Source organism: Gobio gobio (assembly GCF_949357685.1).
Source record: "Gobio gobio genome assembly, chromosome: 21".
NCBI lineage: Eukaryota > Metazoa > Chordata > Actinopteri > Cypriniformes > Gobionidae > Gobio > Gobio gobio.
The window spans coordinates 20,038,977-20,055,502 of record NC_137117.1 but is presented as its reverse complement, the minus strand read 5'-3'; the positions used below and the strand labels follow the sequence as shown (position 1 = coordinate 20,055,502).

The 16,526-nt window shown below is 39.1% G+C and overlaps 2 protein-coding genes across 2 annotated transcripts; both read left to right on the top strand.

Moving 5' to 3' along the window:
• Positions 1–592: 592 nt before the first annotated feature.
• On the top strand, positions 593–1,579 carry LOC307117239 (neuropeptides B/W receptor type 1; the record flags this gene model as incomplete). The annotated part of the gene is made up of 1 exon (XM_079802031.1): positions 593–1,579. A coding segment is annotated over one exon (987 nt), but the record flags the coding sequence as incomplete, so codon positions are not given.
• A 4,250-nt stretch (positions 1,580–5,829) lies between these two features.
• LOC307117238 (delta-type opioid receptor) lies at positions 5,830–14,338 on the top strand (the record flags this gene model as incomplete). The annotated part of the gene is made up of 3 exons (XM_079802030.1): positions 5,830–6,020; positions 12,553–12,905; positions 13,788–14,338. 3 exons carry the CDS (start codon positions 5,830–5,832, stop codon positions 14,336–14,338), a joined length of 1,095 nt encoding a protein of 364 aa, XP_079658156.1.
• Between the last annotated feature and the right edge of the window lie 2,188 nt (positions 14,339–16,526).

Genomic DNA, 16,526 nt, shown 5'->3' with positions numbered 1-16,526 from the left:
TTATAGGACTACTAATTTACTTATGTTTTAGTTCTGGCGTTTGACACTTGCTCTTTTGACTCTATAAAACGAATTTTAACCAATAAAAACGAATCATTATACGAATGTTGTTTTAGACCAACTGGACGAATTGCACTTTGTAAACGAACACGATTGTGTTTCCTGCTGGACAGTACAGGATGAAAATTATATGTGAGAGACTAGGTCTGTCTTACGTCACACTTGAAAAATCGAGCGCGTAAAAGCGTTGCGCTCTGCCATTTACCACAAAGTGTCCATGGAATACCAATAGAGCAGACCAGCAGAGGATCCCGTATGTCTGGATCTGTCAGGTATGACTAATCCTGAATTTTTACTTGTATGATGACTTCAATTCATTTTCTATTTTGTGAAATTATACATAAAATATATGTTGAACAACTAACATTATTTATTTAAATAACAAGAAAAACTACAAAATACATAGTTTAGTTAATTTGTTTATGTAATAAATAAACTGAAACAATTACTTACATTGACTTTGCATTGTTCTTCTGTAATAAAGTTTTACTTTTGAATCGACTTTGTATAGGTTCTGATTCTAATATAATTCAAAGACACAATGGACAATAAAACAATGCAATCTTCATGCAACCTGACCAGTCCGGATTATAACCAAACCAACTGCACTACTCCAACGTGGATGTTCTACCCTGACTTCTACATCTGGCTACCGGTTATTTACTCAGTCATCTGCGCCGTGGGACTCACGGGCAACACAGCTGTCATTTACGTGATCTTGAAGGCGCCTAAAATGAAAACAGTCACCAACTTATTCATTTTGAATTTGGCCATCGCCGACGACCTTTTCACGTTGGTGTTGCCCATCAATATCGCCGAGCACCTGTTAAACTACTGGCCATTTGGAGAGATTTTATGCAAAGTGATCCTGTCCATAGACCATTACAACATCTTCTCCAGCATCTACTTCTTGACTGTGATGAGTGTGGACCGCTATCTGGTCGTGGTGTCCACGTTGCGCTCCAAACGGATGCCCCACCGGACCTACAGGTTAGCCAAGACGGTCAGCCTAAGCGTTTGGGTTCTAGTCATTCTCATCGTGATGCCCTTCACCGTTTTCGCCGGTATTTACGTGAGTCCCGACGACGCGGAGAGCCGGAAGAGCTGCGTTTTGAGTTTCCCGAGCCCTGAGAGTTTCTGGTTCAAAGCCAGTCGTATCTACACGCTGGTTCTCGGGTTTGTCATCCCCGTATCGACCATTTGCATCCTCTATAACGTGATGCTGTACAAGCTGAGGCGCACGCGACTCGACTCCAACGGCAAGGCTCTGGACAAAGCCAAGAAACGAGTCACAATGATGGTCTTCGTCGTGCTTGCCGTTTGCTTGTTCTGTTGGACACCCTTCCACCTGAGTACAGTGGTCGCCCTCACCTCAGACTTGCCCACCACCCCGTTGGTTATAGGTATCTCTTATTTTATCACGGGACTGAGTTATGCAAACTCGTGTCTCAATCCGTTCATTTACGCGTTCTTAGACGACAGTTTCAGAAAGGCGTTTAAGAAAATGCTGGAGTGCTGAAACCTTTTTTGTAGCCTACCCTCACATCTCCATCAGTGAGGTCCAAGAGCCCATAGCAACACCATAAAAGTGCTGTTTTAACTCAAAAGTCGTTTTGAAACAATTAACTTGACTCTTCTTCATTGTCCAGTTTCAACATTGTTTTCCTTATAAGTAGCCTAATTCAATTTGAAATGGTGCAGAAGCTAATGAACGTATCACAGCGGGGTGTGACTTTGGAACCACTGTTTTAGCACTTACACTCTAAAAATGCTGGGTTAAAAATAACCCAAGTATAGGGTTGAAAATGGACTAACCCAGCAATTGGGTTGTTTTAACCCAGCGGTTGGGTTAAATGTTTGCTTTAAACAACCCAATTGCTAGGTTCAAACAGCCCAATCGCTGGGTTAAAACAACCCAATTGCAGGGTTCAAACAGCCCAATCGCTGGGTTAAAACAACCAAATTGCTGGGTTAAAACAGCCCAATCGATGGGTTAAAACAACCCAATTGCTGGGTTAGTCCATTTTCAACCCAGCTTGGGTTATTTTTAACCCAGCATTTTTTAGAGTGTAATAGTGTTTTTCAGCAATTTTCCACAAGTTTAAAGAACACACATTTGTAAAACTTGTTTTGAAGTGTAAATATTTATGAACATTACATGAATACTCACGAAAAATATGTAATAGCCTAATACACATGAAAAATGTGTAATAGCCTATTATCATATGTAGCTATCTCTTATTTATCTCTCGCTATGTTTTGGAAGTGTTTGTATAATACGCGTAAAAGCTTGAAACTAAATCTAAACTAAGTCTCCATTGGCATAAAATCCTTCTGCTTGTTTTCGATGTTATTGATTAATAAATGTGCATGAAGAGTTTCACTGTTCAGTACGTTTATTCTGTTGAGAACCTTTTATGTATGGAAATAATGTATTATTCCCTTTTTTATTAAACATACAAAATGTATTAATAAATTATTTTATTAACAGAAAACTAAAAAAAAAAACATTTGAAAAAAAGAGCCAGAGGTTCGGGGACGGAATAATATGCTAATTGAAAATTGCTATACCATAATACCTAATATTACCAGAAGAGGGCAGGGTAACATCATGTTGTCTTTTTCTTGACGGGATAGTTCATCCAACAATGAAAATTCTGTCATAACTTACTTACCCTCAGGTTGTTCCAAACCTGTACACATGTCTTTGTTCTGCTGAACACAAAGGAAGATATTTTAAAGAAAGTTTGTAACCAGGCCACTTTGGGGCACCATTGACTCCCATAATAGGAAAAAAAACACTATTTCCCACATTCTTCTAAATATCTTCCTTTGTATTCAGCAGAACAAAGAAATGTATACAGGTTTGGAACAACTTGAGGGTGAGTAAATGATGACAGAATTTTCATTCTTTAACGCATCCTATTTATTGAGAAGATACTGATTAAATTTTAATTAAATCTCTGAGACAAATATATCAAAATTCTCTCTAAATCTACTATAATATTTGTTAATCTGAATCATATTAATATTTGAGGGGAAAGAACAAGGTCATTATAGCTACTGATGTCAGTTTACATTCACAAGTATAAACCTAAACAGTGTTAATTAGATCAGAATTGTCTAGCAGCCATAATTAAGTTCTGCACTGCTGAAACCAAGATTAACAACTAACTAGAAGCTTATTGATCTCATTCAAGTTAACTTTAGACCATAGCAGAACATCTTTTAAAAATGCAGACCAAAAAGTTATTTCGGAGCTCTTAAAGACACTTTTGTGAAATGGCTTTCTAAAGTGTCTTACTGAACATGCTGATTAAGTTTAATCATTACTTCTCGGTTGTGCATTTGAGCTATACAATTTCCCCCTTCTTAAATCTACAATGATTCGTTCATTCCTTGCGGAACTCTTAAGGACATGGTTTTATTGAGCATTCAGGTCACTGGTATTGTGAATTTCATTATCTCAGACTTTCTAAGTGTTTCTATTAGCCATTACTCCTCATTCAATTGCACTGGAGGGCATTTAAAGGCGATGTAATGGTGATTATCCTACACAGGGGTAACTTTTTGTTTGTCTAATCGCATACAGGATGTCTTTTGAAAGGAAAAGATATTTATCCAGCATGTTTGTTTCTGTTTTGAACCCAAATACCATTATAAACACACATGCTTCAAGGCACACTCACACATATACATATACATATACATATACATATACATATACATATACATATACATATTCATATACATATACATATACATACTGGCTGGGTGAGGAAGAGGCATATCAAATTAACAATTCACTGTGTCCATTTCACATTACTCGTTTGTATTTCTTTTGTTTCTCTTCCACCTGCTGTCACGACATTGTCTCTTGCGTGTCAATGCTCTCATTTCCTGTTCCTCTCCAGCTCATTTTGTCCCTGGCATCGCTCTGAGTCTTCCAACCTCTGCTTTTCAGAGCTGCTGTTTTGTGAGTGCAGGTCAAAAATTGATTGCCTCACATTTCAGCGAATGTTCTCCACAGGGATACAAAATATCCCCTCATTTATCTCCACCACGAGCTGCAGTGTTAGCCGAGTGTGCTGCCTTATAAACACGCTGTAGCCCACAGCACAACATCACTATAAATATTCTCCAGCTTCTCTCTCTCTCTCTCTCTCTCTCTCTCTCTCTCTCTCTGTCATACTGCATCACCAACAGCCATGAGTAAAGGCTTTCACTGTAAATAAGATGGCACCGGCAAAAGCGTTGTAAATTTTCCTCTCAAGGTTATATGTGAGTGTTTTAGCACTGTGCGTTAAATGCTGCACAGCATAGGGCAAGAAAAGAATCTTAAAGTGTAAAGCTACCACAATATTATTTCGAAAGCGGCTTAGTTTATTAGTCTTCACTTATTCCTCATTATGTCTCTGTGTCATTATGCCTCCAAATAGCTAATCTCAACGGAAGACATAGCCTAATGGCCTTTAACTGCATTATGCTCCGCATGATTTTCATTATAATATCTGTCTCAGTCAGTGCTGCATCCAAATCTCAATATTTCACCAATATTATCCACTTATTGTTTTGCTGAATTCATTGAAATATTATTTCACCTGTGATCGGTGGTGAATTCCACAGCAAAAAAGTGGTTGCAGCTTTTTGATATTATGCAATGCCCTTCAGCAGAGGGCAGTTTCTCTCCGTATAAAGCAATACACACTCTTTATACATGCTCCTTTTAGCCGGCATTAGCCTTTAGCTTTCATTATTATGCAGAAGACAAATAGCTCCATATTTCCTCTAGACCAAATGAAATTTGACAGTTTTCCAAGATGGCAGATTGCATCAAGGACATCAAAGACTACAAGTAATTATTTTATGCTAAATTTATATGGGAATTTGTTATCTATTCAAGACACTGATAAGTTAGATCATCCATTCAGACTTTTAGACCCAATTATTGTAATGCACTTTTGGCTGGATGCCTCTGTGTCTCCATAGATAGGCTGAAGCTTATTTAAAACACTGCAACCTTTTGACCAGGTCAAAAATATGGTCATAACAGTCCAACATTATTATACCAGCTATACTGGTTACCTGTTTAATTCTGCATCGACTTAGATGAAGTTCAACGTTGCTTCCACATGCTTTGAATAGTCTAACTGTTACTACCATAAATACAGTTCTTAAAGATTGTTAAAATTGATTTATTTTTATTTTCCAATTTTAAAAATATTGTGAAGATCGTTAAGATTAATTAGCCTATCATAAATCAAATATTTTGAGACATTAAATGTGCTTTTCTTTTTATTAACCCAGGGACTTTATTTTTTACCTAGCTAGGTTATCTCAATGTTTGTTCTACCAGAGATATTCAACAAGGAATGAAAAGTGTAGCAACCAGCCCTGGAGCTAAACTTGACTTGTACACACGCGCGAGCGCGCACAAACTCACGCGCACGCGCAATGTTTGATTACAGTCCTAATGTGCGCGAGCCGCGGACTCTACGGTGAGGATAATATTGGTCTCTCCGAGAATGAATTATCTTTTTTCTTGAGTTAAGTTGGATCCATCTCTCTGCAATTTCACCGGACAGCGTCACATACTTTAAGCTTGGTTTGCGCTTTCATGAGGGGTGAGTAGCCTACTTTACAACACTACTCCCTCAGAGATGATATAAAGATATTGACGTATGTGTGCGTCGTTTAAACCCGATGAGACATACAAGTTTGTGTCTGTGTTCTATATTCTCTTTAACAGATTTAGGCGCTCTCTTCACGATGGAGTTGCTCGAGTTGTCCGAGGTCCAACAGATGTTCAACGACTCGGGTTTTCAGGGGAATTTAAGTGAGCTAAATAATGTAGAAGAACCGCTTCATAGGAGCGCAAAGATCACCGTCGTCGTGGTCTACTTGATCGTGTGCGCGGTGGGGCTCGTGGGGAACTGTCTGGTCATGTATGTAATTATCAGGTGAGAATAAGTGTTCGGTCTGCTTACTAACTTTGAGTATGTGTTAGACTAAAGTGAGAGATCTATATATGAGCTATATGGTCATACAGGAGGAGAACCAGTTTAAAGCACATGAGGAGAGTGGGGTTATAAAGTTGGCACTGTAAAGCCTGACATGTGAAATAATAGGCTGAAAAAACAGATCTTTTGAAATGGAACATATGTGCGCCCTGTATCATATTTGATACATCAGGTTATATGACCCATATAGTAATATAGTGAGAAGAATATGGAGCTCACACTAAGAAAAGAACAGCTCAGTTTTATGCACAATGTGCAATTTGGTGCAGATGTTGCTATTTATATGACAAAAAAGTAAGATGAAATTCTGCTTGTAATGTAAATCAAAGAGATTTTTGTAACCGTATAGCTAACAGCTTGCATAAAACGCTCAGATATCAGTCATTAATTTGTATTTCCGAGAAACATGTCTTAATATTTCAATGTTTTATCAAACTCTGTAGTATTAATAGGGGGCAAAACATAATGCAATGCAATACAATGATGATAAGTTGTACAAATAAAAGCCTCAAAAGCCTATTGTATCATATTTGATACTATTTCTTAGTTTTTTTTATTTATATACACTGATGCATGGATATAATCAGGTAAACCTAAATTGCTTCAGTCCAGTAAATGTTTGTCTTGAAACAATTACGGATGCACCAGCCAATGATCTGTATTGGCCAATAAAAGCCATCGGCCGATTGTTTAAAAACAGCCGATGATCATGGCCGATTATATCCTGTCAATCAAAAGGAGGCGGAAAAATGTGTCAGACTGCAACTCATGCTGTGTGTGAAATTGTCCCTTGTGTTGAATTTAAGGCTGTTGGATGCGACAATAACGCATTTTTACGAGTTTGTGTGCCCATATAATCTTATTGAAAGTGGCAAACAGATTTGGCTTGCTGTCTGCTATAGAGGGGCTCGGAGAGGATATTATACCCGAGCTCCGATTGCCCCCCTATAACAGGCAAAATTGTACAAAAAAGGAGGAGCAGGGGAGGAGGAGGGATGCTGCAAGAACTAACAACAGCAAGAGTTAAGCTGCTGGTTTTATACCTTGGTATTAATTGGAAGATTAGATGAGCGTACTCCTCCTGAAATTACGTTTCATAACTTCACTAATAGTTAAAGGGGTGGTAAAACACATTCTTTTGAAGGCTTGACTGTGTTTGTGGGGTGCACTGTAACATGTGTTCATGCTTCGTTTTAAATAAAATTGCCTTATTTTTCATATATTTGACCTTTATTCTACACTGCTCTGTCCCTCCTTGTAAAACGGTCTGATGCTTTCCGGGTTGTATGAAGCCAGTCCCTCAAAAATACGCAGTGGGCTCTGATTGGTTAGCTGGCCCAGTGTGTTGTGATTCGCTAACCGCCTAGTGCACGTTTGTCGGAAACGTCACGCCCCTTACCGGAGGCTGTGCTTTGGTCAGTATTAGAAACAACGGCGTCAATAAAACCATATGAGCCCGAATCAGACCCAGAACATTTGAGTGAAGATGATCGAGCAGAACCTGTTCAGTCCTCAAGAGTAAAGACTGCGGATCTATAATCGCTACTGAATGGCACTTTAACTTTTGTATTTTTAGAACGATTATAGCCAAATATCTGTCGCAAGAACTAACCCAAAACGAACACTAAGCACTGGCTTTAACTAGTAAGTTAGCCAAATCACACACAGAACCATGTTTAGCATGCCTGTAGATAAACAATACATAAAAACTCTAATCAAAGAATCATTTACACTAATGTCAGGTTCGCTGTTGAGATTTTAACGTTAGTGTTTGTAACGTTAGGTGTTCGTCGGATAACGTTAAGTATGAATGAGCATTTAACAGACTGGTTTGCAGAACAGCGCTGTCATCTGTTTACTTCCTTGCTACAACCTATTACAGGAAAACACATTGATGAAAAATAAATCAGACTTACAGGTTGTGGCCCGTAAACAGCTTCTGTTTGTAAATCCAGCTTTCAGGACAAGCGTGTCGTGCATCCACGCACCGGCAGTGTTTTTTTCACGCAGCTGACGTTGTGCAAATCTGGCATTGAAATCGCGAAGACGGTGGATGTTTTCCTCCTTAAGATGTGCTGCAGGGAGCCCTGCGCGCGCCTGATTCCCCGCTGACTCAAACACACGTGCATATAACATGCTGTATGTTAAACGCTCTGCAACGCACCCCCGTCCCAAGGAAGGCTGAACAGAGCAAGTACCCCAGACCTGCAATCCGGATGAAAATAACGTTTCCTTGGCATCGCGGCAACAACACTCCAGCCTAACTATACCACAACAGCGCCGCGATACAAAATGGCCTCACCCCCCCCCCCCTATTTAATATTCTCGGAGGAGGGGTTTATGTAAATATTGAGCCTGTTGATGTCACCAACCCTGGAGGAATGTGTGTAGTCGCCTGCTGGCCGTTTGCTGTAGTTCTTAGAAACTGATTTCTTTAAAAGCAAATATCTCCCTTTGCTTTAAACTTTGAACGTTGTAACTTTGCAGATGTTGTTTATGCTCAAGCAGCAACATTACACGTTAGCTAAAGTTAGAATAGTGAAATCGTGGTTCACCACCCCTTTAAAGATAGTGACATTAAAGCAGATTCTGTTTGACCCTATGTTTCACCCATAGACATAGTTCAAGCCAGGGTTGCCAGGTCTGCTTTTTTCCCGTTTCCGCTTCTGTCCAATAATCACAAGGAGTTCTGTGCTTTACTTCTGATAAGAAACAAAGCATTTTTGACGCCCAAAGTGGCCAGAGCTGGCCATCACCATCTTGGCAGCGCGTCACTGCTGGATAACCGAAAATGGGCAAAGAGTAGGTGGAGCTGAGGTCACATGATGGCTAACACAGCAGACAAACGGCAATCCACCTGTCACTCAAGTGCCACGCCCTTAATTATGTAGAACTTTAAGGCTTAATATAATTTAAACGGATGAGTTATAAATAATTCACCCTCCTCACAGTTGTCGTGAAGGGCAAAATGAGCTATATAGACCAAAACCACTTTTTGTACCAGGCTGTAAATTTGGGCCTTTTAACATGGGGAGATACAGATTTGACTGTTTTGGAGCCTGTCTCTAGTGGCCAGTCGATGAATTGCAGTTTAAGTCACTTCCATGTTGACTTCAAGAGAGACCGCGGGAGGTTGCCTCTTGGTTTTATCACAAAATTCAAACAATAAATGACATTTTGACTCTGTGGAGCGCAAATCTTCCACTTTAATACAAGTTATTGCACAAAAAAGAAGGATGCAGTACAACTTACTGAAAAGTATCATGTCTCATGCATTTGCTCAATCTTTGATTGTTTACTGCGGAAAGAATATTCAAGCAAACACAGAATATTACCCTAACTTTAATGTATGGTTCTCACTTGGTTATTTTCAGGAAAACCAATACCTAAACCTTCTGGGAATGTATATTTTCAGTTATTGTATGTTGGGTGGTTCTCAGCTGGATTTGTTTGAGCACTCAGATTTCATGCCAACACAGAATACAATTGGTTATTCAAAAATGTCCTAATTTGATTTACTTCTACCCAATTATTTTCATCCAAATACAGAGCAGTTTGATTGAATGCAATAAAAAGATGAGAAGCGTTTTCTCCTCCTTCTTAAAATGATTAAAACAATTATATGGCTATGTTATTAATTGCTTTTAGCATTGTTTTTTCACCAGATCAGACCTGCAACCCTGAACTGTACATTAATACAGTGAAATATTTGCTACACCGTTGTCTCTTCTCTGACGCTTGCTAATCCATCGTAGCACTCGTCCTGCCAACATGGTGTCACAAGCCTGCTTGTTCATTACAACGCTAAATAAACATTTGGTTCTTTTCCAAACCTCCCTGGCGTGAAACAGCTGTAGCCAAGACACGCTTTTTTATCAGCACAGAAAGAGTTCACATTAACAGAATACACAATGGCTGTTAAAAATCATTAAACGTTTGCTGAGGTTTAATTTAAGGAAAGAGGAATTAATGTAGGTTTGATTGCAGAGAGAAAATGCAAAATCTCCCCTTGATTTACAGACTCGCATTTTTCATCTGCTCTTTTGTATTAACACGACGAGCATGGCCATAGTAATTTTGTCTCGCCTCTCATGCTTGTATTTTGTTGAAGGTATAATTATGAAGGAATTCCATGCTGATCTTATGTTCAAGGAAAACTGCCTCATAATTACGAATCAGAAAATAGATTTGCTGCATCACCTCATGTTTTTAAGAGAAAACATCCTTATAGATAGTTTGTGCATGCTTGTGGTGTGTGTATATGTGGGAAAAGTAACATGTCTTTGTCTTTGTCATTACTCAGACGGGCTGATATATAGTCCTATGGGCCTATTTTAAAACATGTTGCTAGGCTGGTTACCAAGCACCGCCTGCAATTTCTTTACCTTCTAATCACAGCTGGTCTCTGAGCATCACTGAATTTGGATTGAAAAGTATCAGTCTACCTGTGAAGGGCTTTCCTTAAAGAGGATGATTGCTTTATAATTCAGATGACATATTCATCATTATAAAACGTATAATTCTGAAGATCCATCTATAGTCATGGTCATTTGCTTTTTGAATGATGCTGTTGCTCGTCCTTGTCTTTGTCAATAGGTCATGTCATCTAGCAGGGCATTTCAAACTATGGCAGAGGATCAATATATAATAATAAATATGAGATGCTTTGATACCTATAAACACAAAATGTAGGTTTTATTTCATCATTTGAAGTTTAATTTGTATGTGTTAAAATCCTAGTATTCTATATATATTTATTTTTGCATACATTATGATTTTGACACACACACACACACACGCTTACTGCCCAGCCAAAAAAAAAATCACTGTTTGGATTTAAATAGGCAAATGCTTGAACAAACATTTATGAAGACACATCATTGCCATATATTTAAGACTCATCAGGCTCAAATTGTGAAAGAATGGTTGGGAGCATGAAGAATCATTTTCACACATGAATTGGCATCTCTGAGTCCAGACCTTATGGCCATGACGTGTCTTCCTACAATGTTATTTAAGAAATGAAAAGGGTTAGAAGAACTGTTGCCAAACATATACAGTGGGGCAAAAAAGTATTTAGTCAGCTACCAATTGTGCAAGTTCTCCCACTTAAAAAGATGAGAGAGGCCTGCAATTGTCATCATATGTACACTTCAACTATGAGAGACAGAATGAGAAAAAAAATCCAGAAAATCACATTGTCTGATTTTTAAAGAATTTATTAGCAAATTATGGTGAAAAATAAGTATTTGGTCACCTACAAAAAAGCAAGATTTCTGGCTCTCACAGACCTGTAACTTCTTCTTTAAGAGGCTCGTTATCAGTATAAAAGACACCTGTCCACAACCTCAAACAGTCAGACTCCAAACTCCACTATGTCCAAGACCAAATATTTTTTTCTCATTCTGTCTCTCACAGTTGAAGGGTACCTATGATGAAAATGACAGGCCTCTCTCATCTTTTTAAGTGGGAGAACTTGCACAATTGGTGGCTGACTAAATACTTTTTAAATGTGTATCCGTATATGTGTGCTCATTTTACTTTCGGGTTTGAATTAGCGGCAATTCGGGGCCGGGTTGCTTGAATTGTGGGTTCATTAGCCTATTATTCGTAATGAAAATCATAACAACAGCAAAACAGTACAATGACAAACTCACTTAAAACCAAATCTTCCTCGATCATCTTGTCTGTCAGCTCCTCGCTCTCTGATGAATGAAATCTGACATTTGTGCTGCGACTCTCGTTCGGCTCACACTGTATTGAGCAGACACGTTTCCGTTTTTAATTGTAGTGTCTGTTCCCTAACTGAATTAAATTATTTTATTACTATAAAAATCTAAACAACGGTGGGGCGGTGCTGCGTTTAGGTGGGAGAGTGATGTAACCGATGTTTCGCCTGAACACCGGCAACACCAACTATCGCAGCAAGCATGTTATCATCTTGCTTTTATGACATGCTATTGCTTTTGTGTTACGCACTGTATTGCAAAAAATGTGAAAAGATGGATGCGACAGCTTGAGCAGACTCCTAAATGTGCTGTACCACAACAACTCTTCCTCATCTCAATGTGGCCTCACCCCCTTTGTTGCGTGTTCCCGGGGCAGGGTTTATGTAAATTTCAGGGTTTGTGATGTCACCAACCCGGGAAGGAGCTTGTTGTAGTCCTGACCAGCCTCTTGTTGTAGTCCTTAGAACGCGATTCTCCCTTTGCATTGAACTTTTGGCAATCACAACTTTGTAGATGTTGTTTATTCTCAGGCAGCCACATCACACACTCACTAAAGTTAAGTGAAATCACAATCAAGGACCCCTTTAAATCCAAACGGTGACTTTTTTGGGGCCAGGCAGTGTATATTATAGTATTCAGAAATTAAACGCTCCAGCTTTAATTACTCTTATGACTAACATTTGTTTTGTTTACGAAAACATACCATGAAGTATTTTTCACAGTGATATTTGTACATTCTGCAGGTACACAAAGATGAAAACAGCCACCAACATTTACATCTTTAACCTGGCCTTGGCAGATGCACTGGTCCTGGCCACTCTCCCTTTCCAAGGCACGGATGTCATCCTTGGTTTCTGGCCCTTTGGTTTGGCTCTGTGCAAGGCTGTGATGGCCATTGACTATTACAACATGTTCACAAGCATCTTCACCCTGACCATAATGAGTGTGGATCGCTACATAGCCGTCTGCCACCCCGTGCGCTCCCTGACAGTTCGCACCCCGCTCCGGGCCAAGCTGATCAACGTGGCTGTGTGGGTGCTGGCGTCAGCCGTAGGCCTGCCTGTTATGATCATGGGTCAGGTGGAGGATGTTTACGGTAGTTTTGTCCTCTCTTCTCTCATCATCCTGTGTCAACCTGCCATTCCGAAGCATGTTTGTTCATCATTTCATGAATCTGTTGTGATTTAAAGTTGCACTTTGTAAGTTTTTGCCAATTTTTGTTTGATCTCAAACTAATTGTTATACAAAATTAAAAAAAACTTTACATTAACATCAAATTGCCATTTAAATGCATTTAAATATACACATATATGACTGTGTACATCGATAATGATTACTGAAATTCTTATGTAAGTGTATACATTTTTTGTACAACTTTTTTTTAAATGAAATTATTACTTTTATTCAGCAAGTATGCATTAAATTGATCAAAAGTAACAGTAAAGAAATGTATAATATTATAAAAGATTTCTATTAAAAATAAATGCGTTTCTTTTGAACCTCTATTCAAACTGAAAAATATGTAAATATGCATTACAGTAGCGGAACTGTTTTCAACATCAAATAAGCATATTATTATTTCTGGAGGATCACGTGACACTGAAGGCTGAAGAAAATTAAGCTTAGCCATCGCAAGAATACATTACATTTTAAAATAAACTATTTATTTTCAATTCATATTTAACAATGACATTTTTTATTGTATTTTTGATTAAATAATCAAATCCTTGTTTAGCATAAAATATCAAATAACCCCAAACTTTTGAACAGTAGTGTATTTGTCAAAAGAAAAAGAAGAAAATGACTTTGTGCACTTGTGAATAGTAACAGGCGTCCATATAATCCCACTTCTTTCTTGTGTTCCCTTCCAAAAGGAAGATGGAAGATCTTCCAAGATGGAAGATCCGCTCATGATTCATTGTAAATCATGGCACTATGAAACTTTTTTGATTCATTCCCTGACTTTATCTCTGTGCAGGTGCCGAGTGCATACTGAACCTGCCTAAACCAAAAGAACACTGGGGGCCTGTGTTTGTGATGTGTGTGTTCCTCTTCTCTTTCTTGATTCCTGTGGTGATCATAAGCATCTGCTATGGGTTGATGGTACGACGCCTGCGCAGTGTCCGTCTCCTGTCCGGCTCAAGAGAGAAAGACCGGAATCTGAGGAGAATCACCTATATGGTACTGTCTGTGGTAGCCGCTTTTGTGTTGTGCTGGATGCCGGTGCAGGTCTTAGCTTTGATCCAGGACTTGGGGCATGTGGATCTTGGGGCCAGCCATTCCTCGACTGCAGCCATGCATTTCTGCATTGCTCTGGGCTATGCTAACAGTTGCTTAAACCCTGTCCTCTACGCCTTCCTGGATGAAAACTTCAAGCGGTGTTTACGTGAGTTCTGTATCCCAGCCAACTCCAGTTTGTTCCTAGAAGAGCAGCGCAAGAGGTCACTGAAGCAGGAGAGAGAATGTGCTGAGGAGGAAGAAAAAGAGGTGGTTATTGATGAAGGTCCCATTCCAATGTGTTTGGATTAGAGAATTGGCTGTATTCTTGCATGGTAACCTTACACTGTAAAAAACAAATCAGGTCTCCAATTGAAAATGTTCTAGTGACCGATCACATCTAAATTTTTTAGTTGGCCAAATTGAATTTCTGTGAATTAAATTCAATCAATTCACAGAAATTCAATTTGGCCAACTGAAAAATTTAGACGTGATCGGTCACTAGAACATTTTCAATTGGAGACCTGATTTTTTTTTACAGTGTAGAATTCACAAAGAAACTTCAATTGAGTGAACATTGAGGCTTTTGTCCGGTTTTCATCTTTGCCTATGTATCTTTAGCTGGCATAAGATTTGTGGTGATTCAGAATTGGAGGTATGGATTGTTTCACATGGGACAAAAGGGCTTTTCCCCCCTCCTTTTGGGTTCTTATAGTGTATGATATTTACATGGTTTATTGTAGCCCTTATATAAATAGCCAATTAATTATATTTTATTTATAATAATAATTTATTCTTAATTTATATGATGTTTTATTAACAAAGTTTGGGAGGAGCACGTTCAGATATTTAACACGAGTGGAGAGCACTCAGCAATCATCGATAAGAGGTGTATATGTATTCAGCAGTCTCACCTCAATTCATTGACAGTTTAGCAGCATCCCTCCACCACCCCTTCTCCACACTTCTAGTCCTTACCATTTACATACAGGGGGGTGTATTCTAGGTTCGGGCCAAATTCCAAGCTCGAAGCCCTCCCTCCGGACAGCAAAGACGTATTAAACTTTACTCCCTCTAATTGTATGTAATTGTGAAATCATGAAACTATATAATTTGTATTTTGTTTTGTAAATGTACTGCTTTTTGTTATGGACCTGGTTTATTGGAATTGCATATGCAAAATATTTGTCGATTTATTCTTTTAACAACTGTACAAAAATGTATGCGTGTGTGTGTATATGTGAAAAAGTAAGTATATAGCAACATATATACCGTTCAGAAGTCTGGGGTTAGAAATAGATTTTTTAATGAAAATAATACTTTTATTCAGCAAGGATGCATTCCGATCAGGCATAAAACAGAGTCCACAGCCACCAGGGAATACTGTTTCCATGAAAGGGTGCACATGGTCTGCAACAAAGCTTAGGTTAGGGTTAGGTTAGGGTTAGGGTTAGGGTTAGGGTTAGGGTTAGGGTGGGTTAGGGTTAGGGTTAGGGTTAGGGTTAGGGTTAGGGTTAGTGTCAAGGGTTAGGGTCAAAGTAACATCCACAAGGGTTAGTGTCAAGGGTTACGTGTCAAAGTAACATCCACATGGAAGGTTTCCCGGCAGAACATTACCCAAAGCATCACACTGCCTCCACCGGCTTGCCTTCTTCCCATAGTGAATCCTGGTGACATGTGTTCCCCAGGTAAATGACGCACACACACCCAGTCATCCATGTAAAAGAAAACATGATTCATCAGACCAGGCCACCTTCTTCCATTGCTCCGTGGTCCAGTTCTGATGCTTGCGTGCCCACTGTTGTTGGGTCAGCATGGGAACCCTGAATGCTCTGCGGCTATGCACCCCATTCCCAACAAACTGATGAACTGTGTATTCTGACACCTTTCTATCAGAACCAGCAGTTTGAGCTACAGTAGCTTGTCTGTTTGATCGGACCACACGGGCCAGCCTTTGCTCCCCACATGCATCAATGAGCCTTGACCCTGTCGCCAGTTCACCACTGTTCCTTCCTTGGACCACTTTTGATAGATACTGACCACTGCAGACCGGTAAACCCCACAAGACCCAGTCGTCTAGCCATCCCAATTTGCTAAATTGTTGCTAAAATCCTTACGCTTGCCCATTTTTCCTGCTTCTGACACATCAACTTTGAGGACAAAATGTTCACTTGCTACCTAATATATCCCACCCAGTGGAAACCGACCCCACACCTTTGAATAGTAGTATATATTACATACTTAAAATAATACAGTCGCATCATTTCTTGGTATTTAAAGAAATTGATATTTATTGACTGAGATATCACAGTACTGGTAATAAAGTATGTGCCTTTATGTAATGATGAGCTTGTAAGTATTTATTTTCAACTAAATGGTTTGACAGTGATTTAGAAGGACAGGTTAGTGCTAATGAAAACAAGAATCTTTCCCAGAAGAAAAGATTTGATTGTGTTCTGTTGATTTCTGAGTGTCATCCGTTTGTTCTGTAGTGAGATTG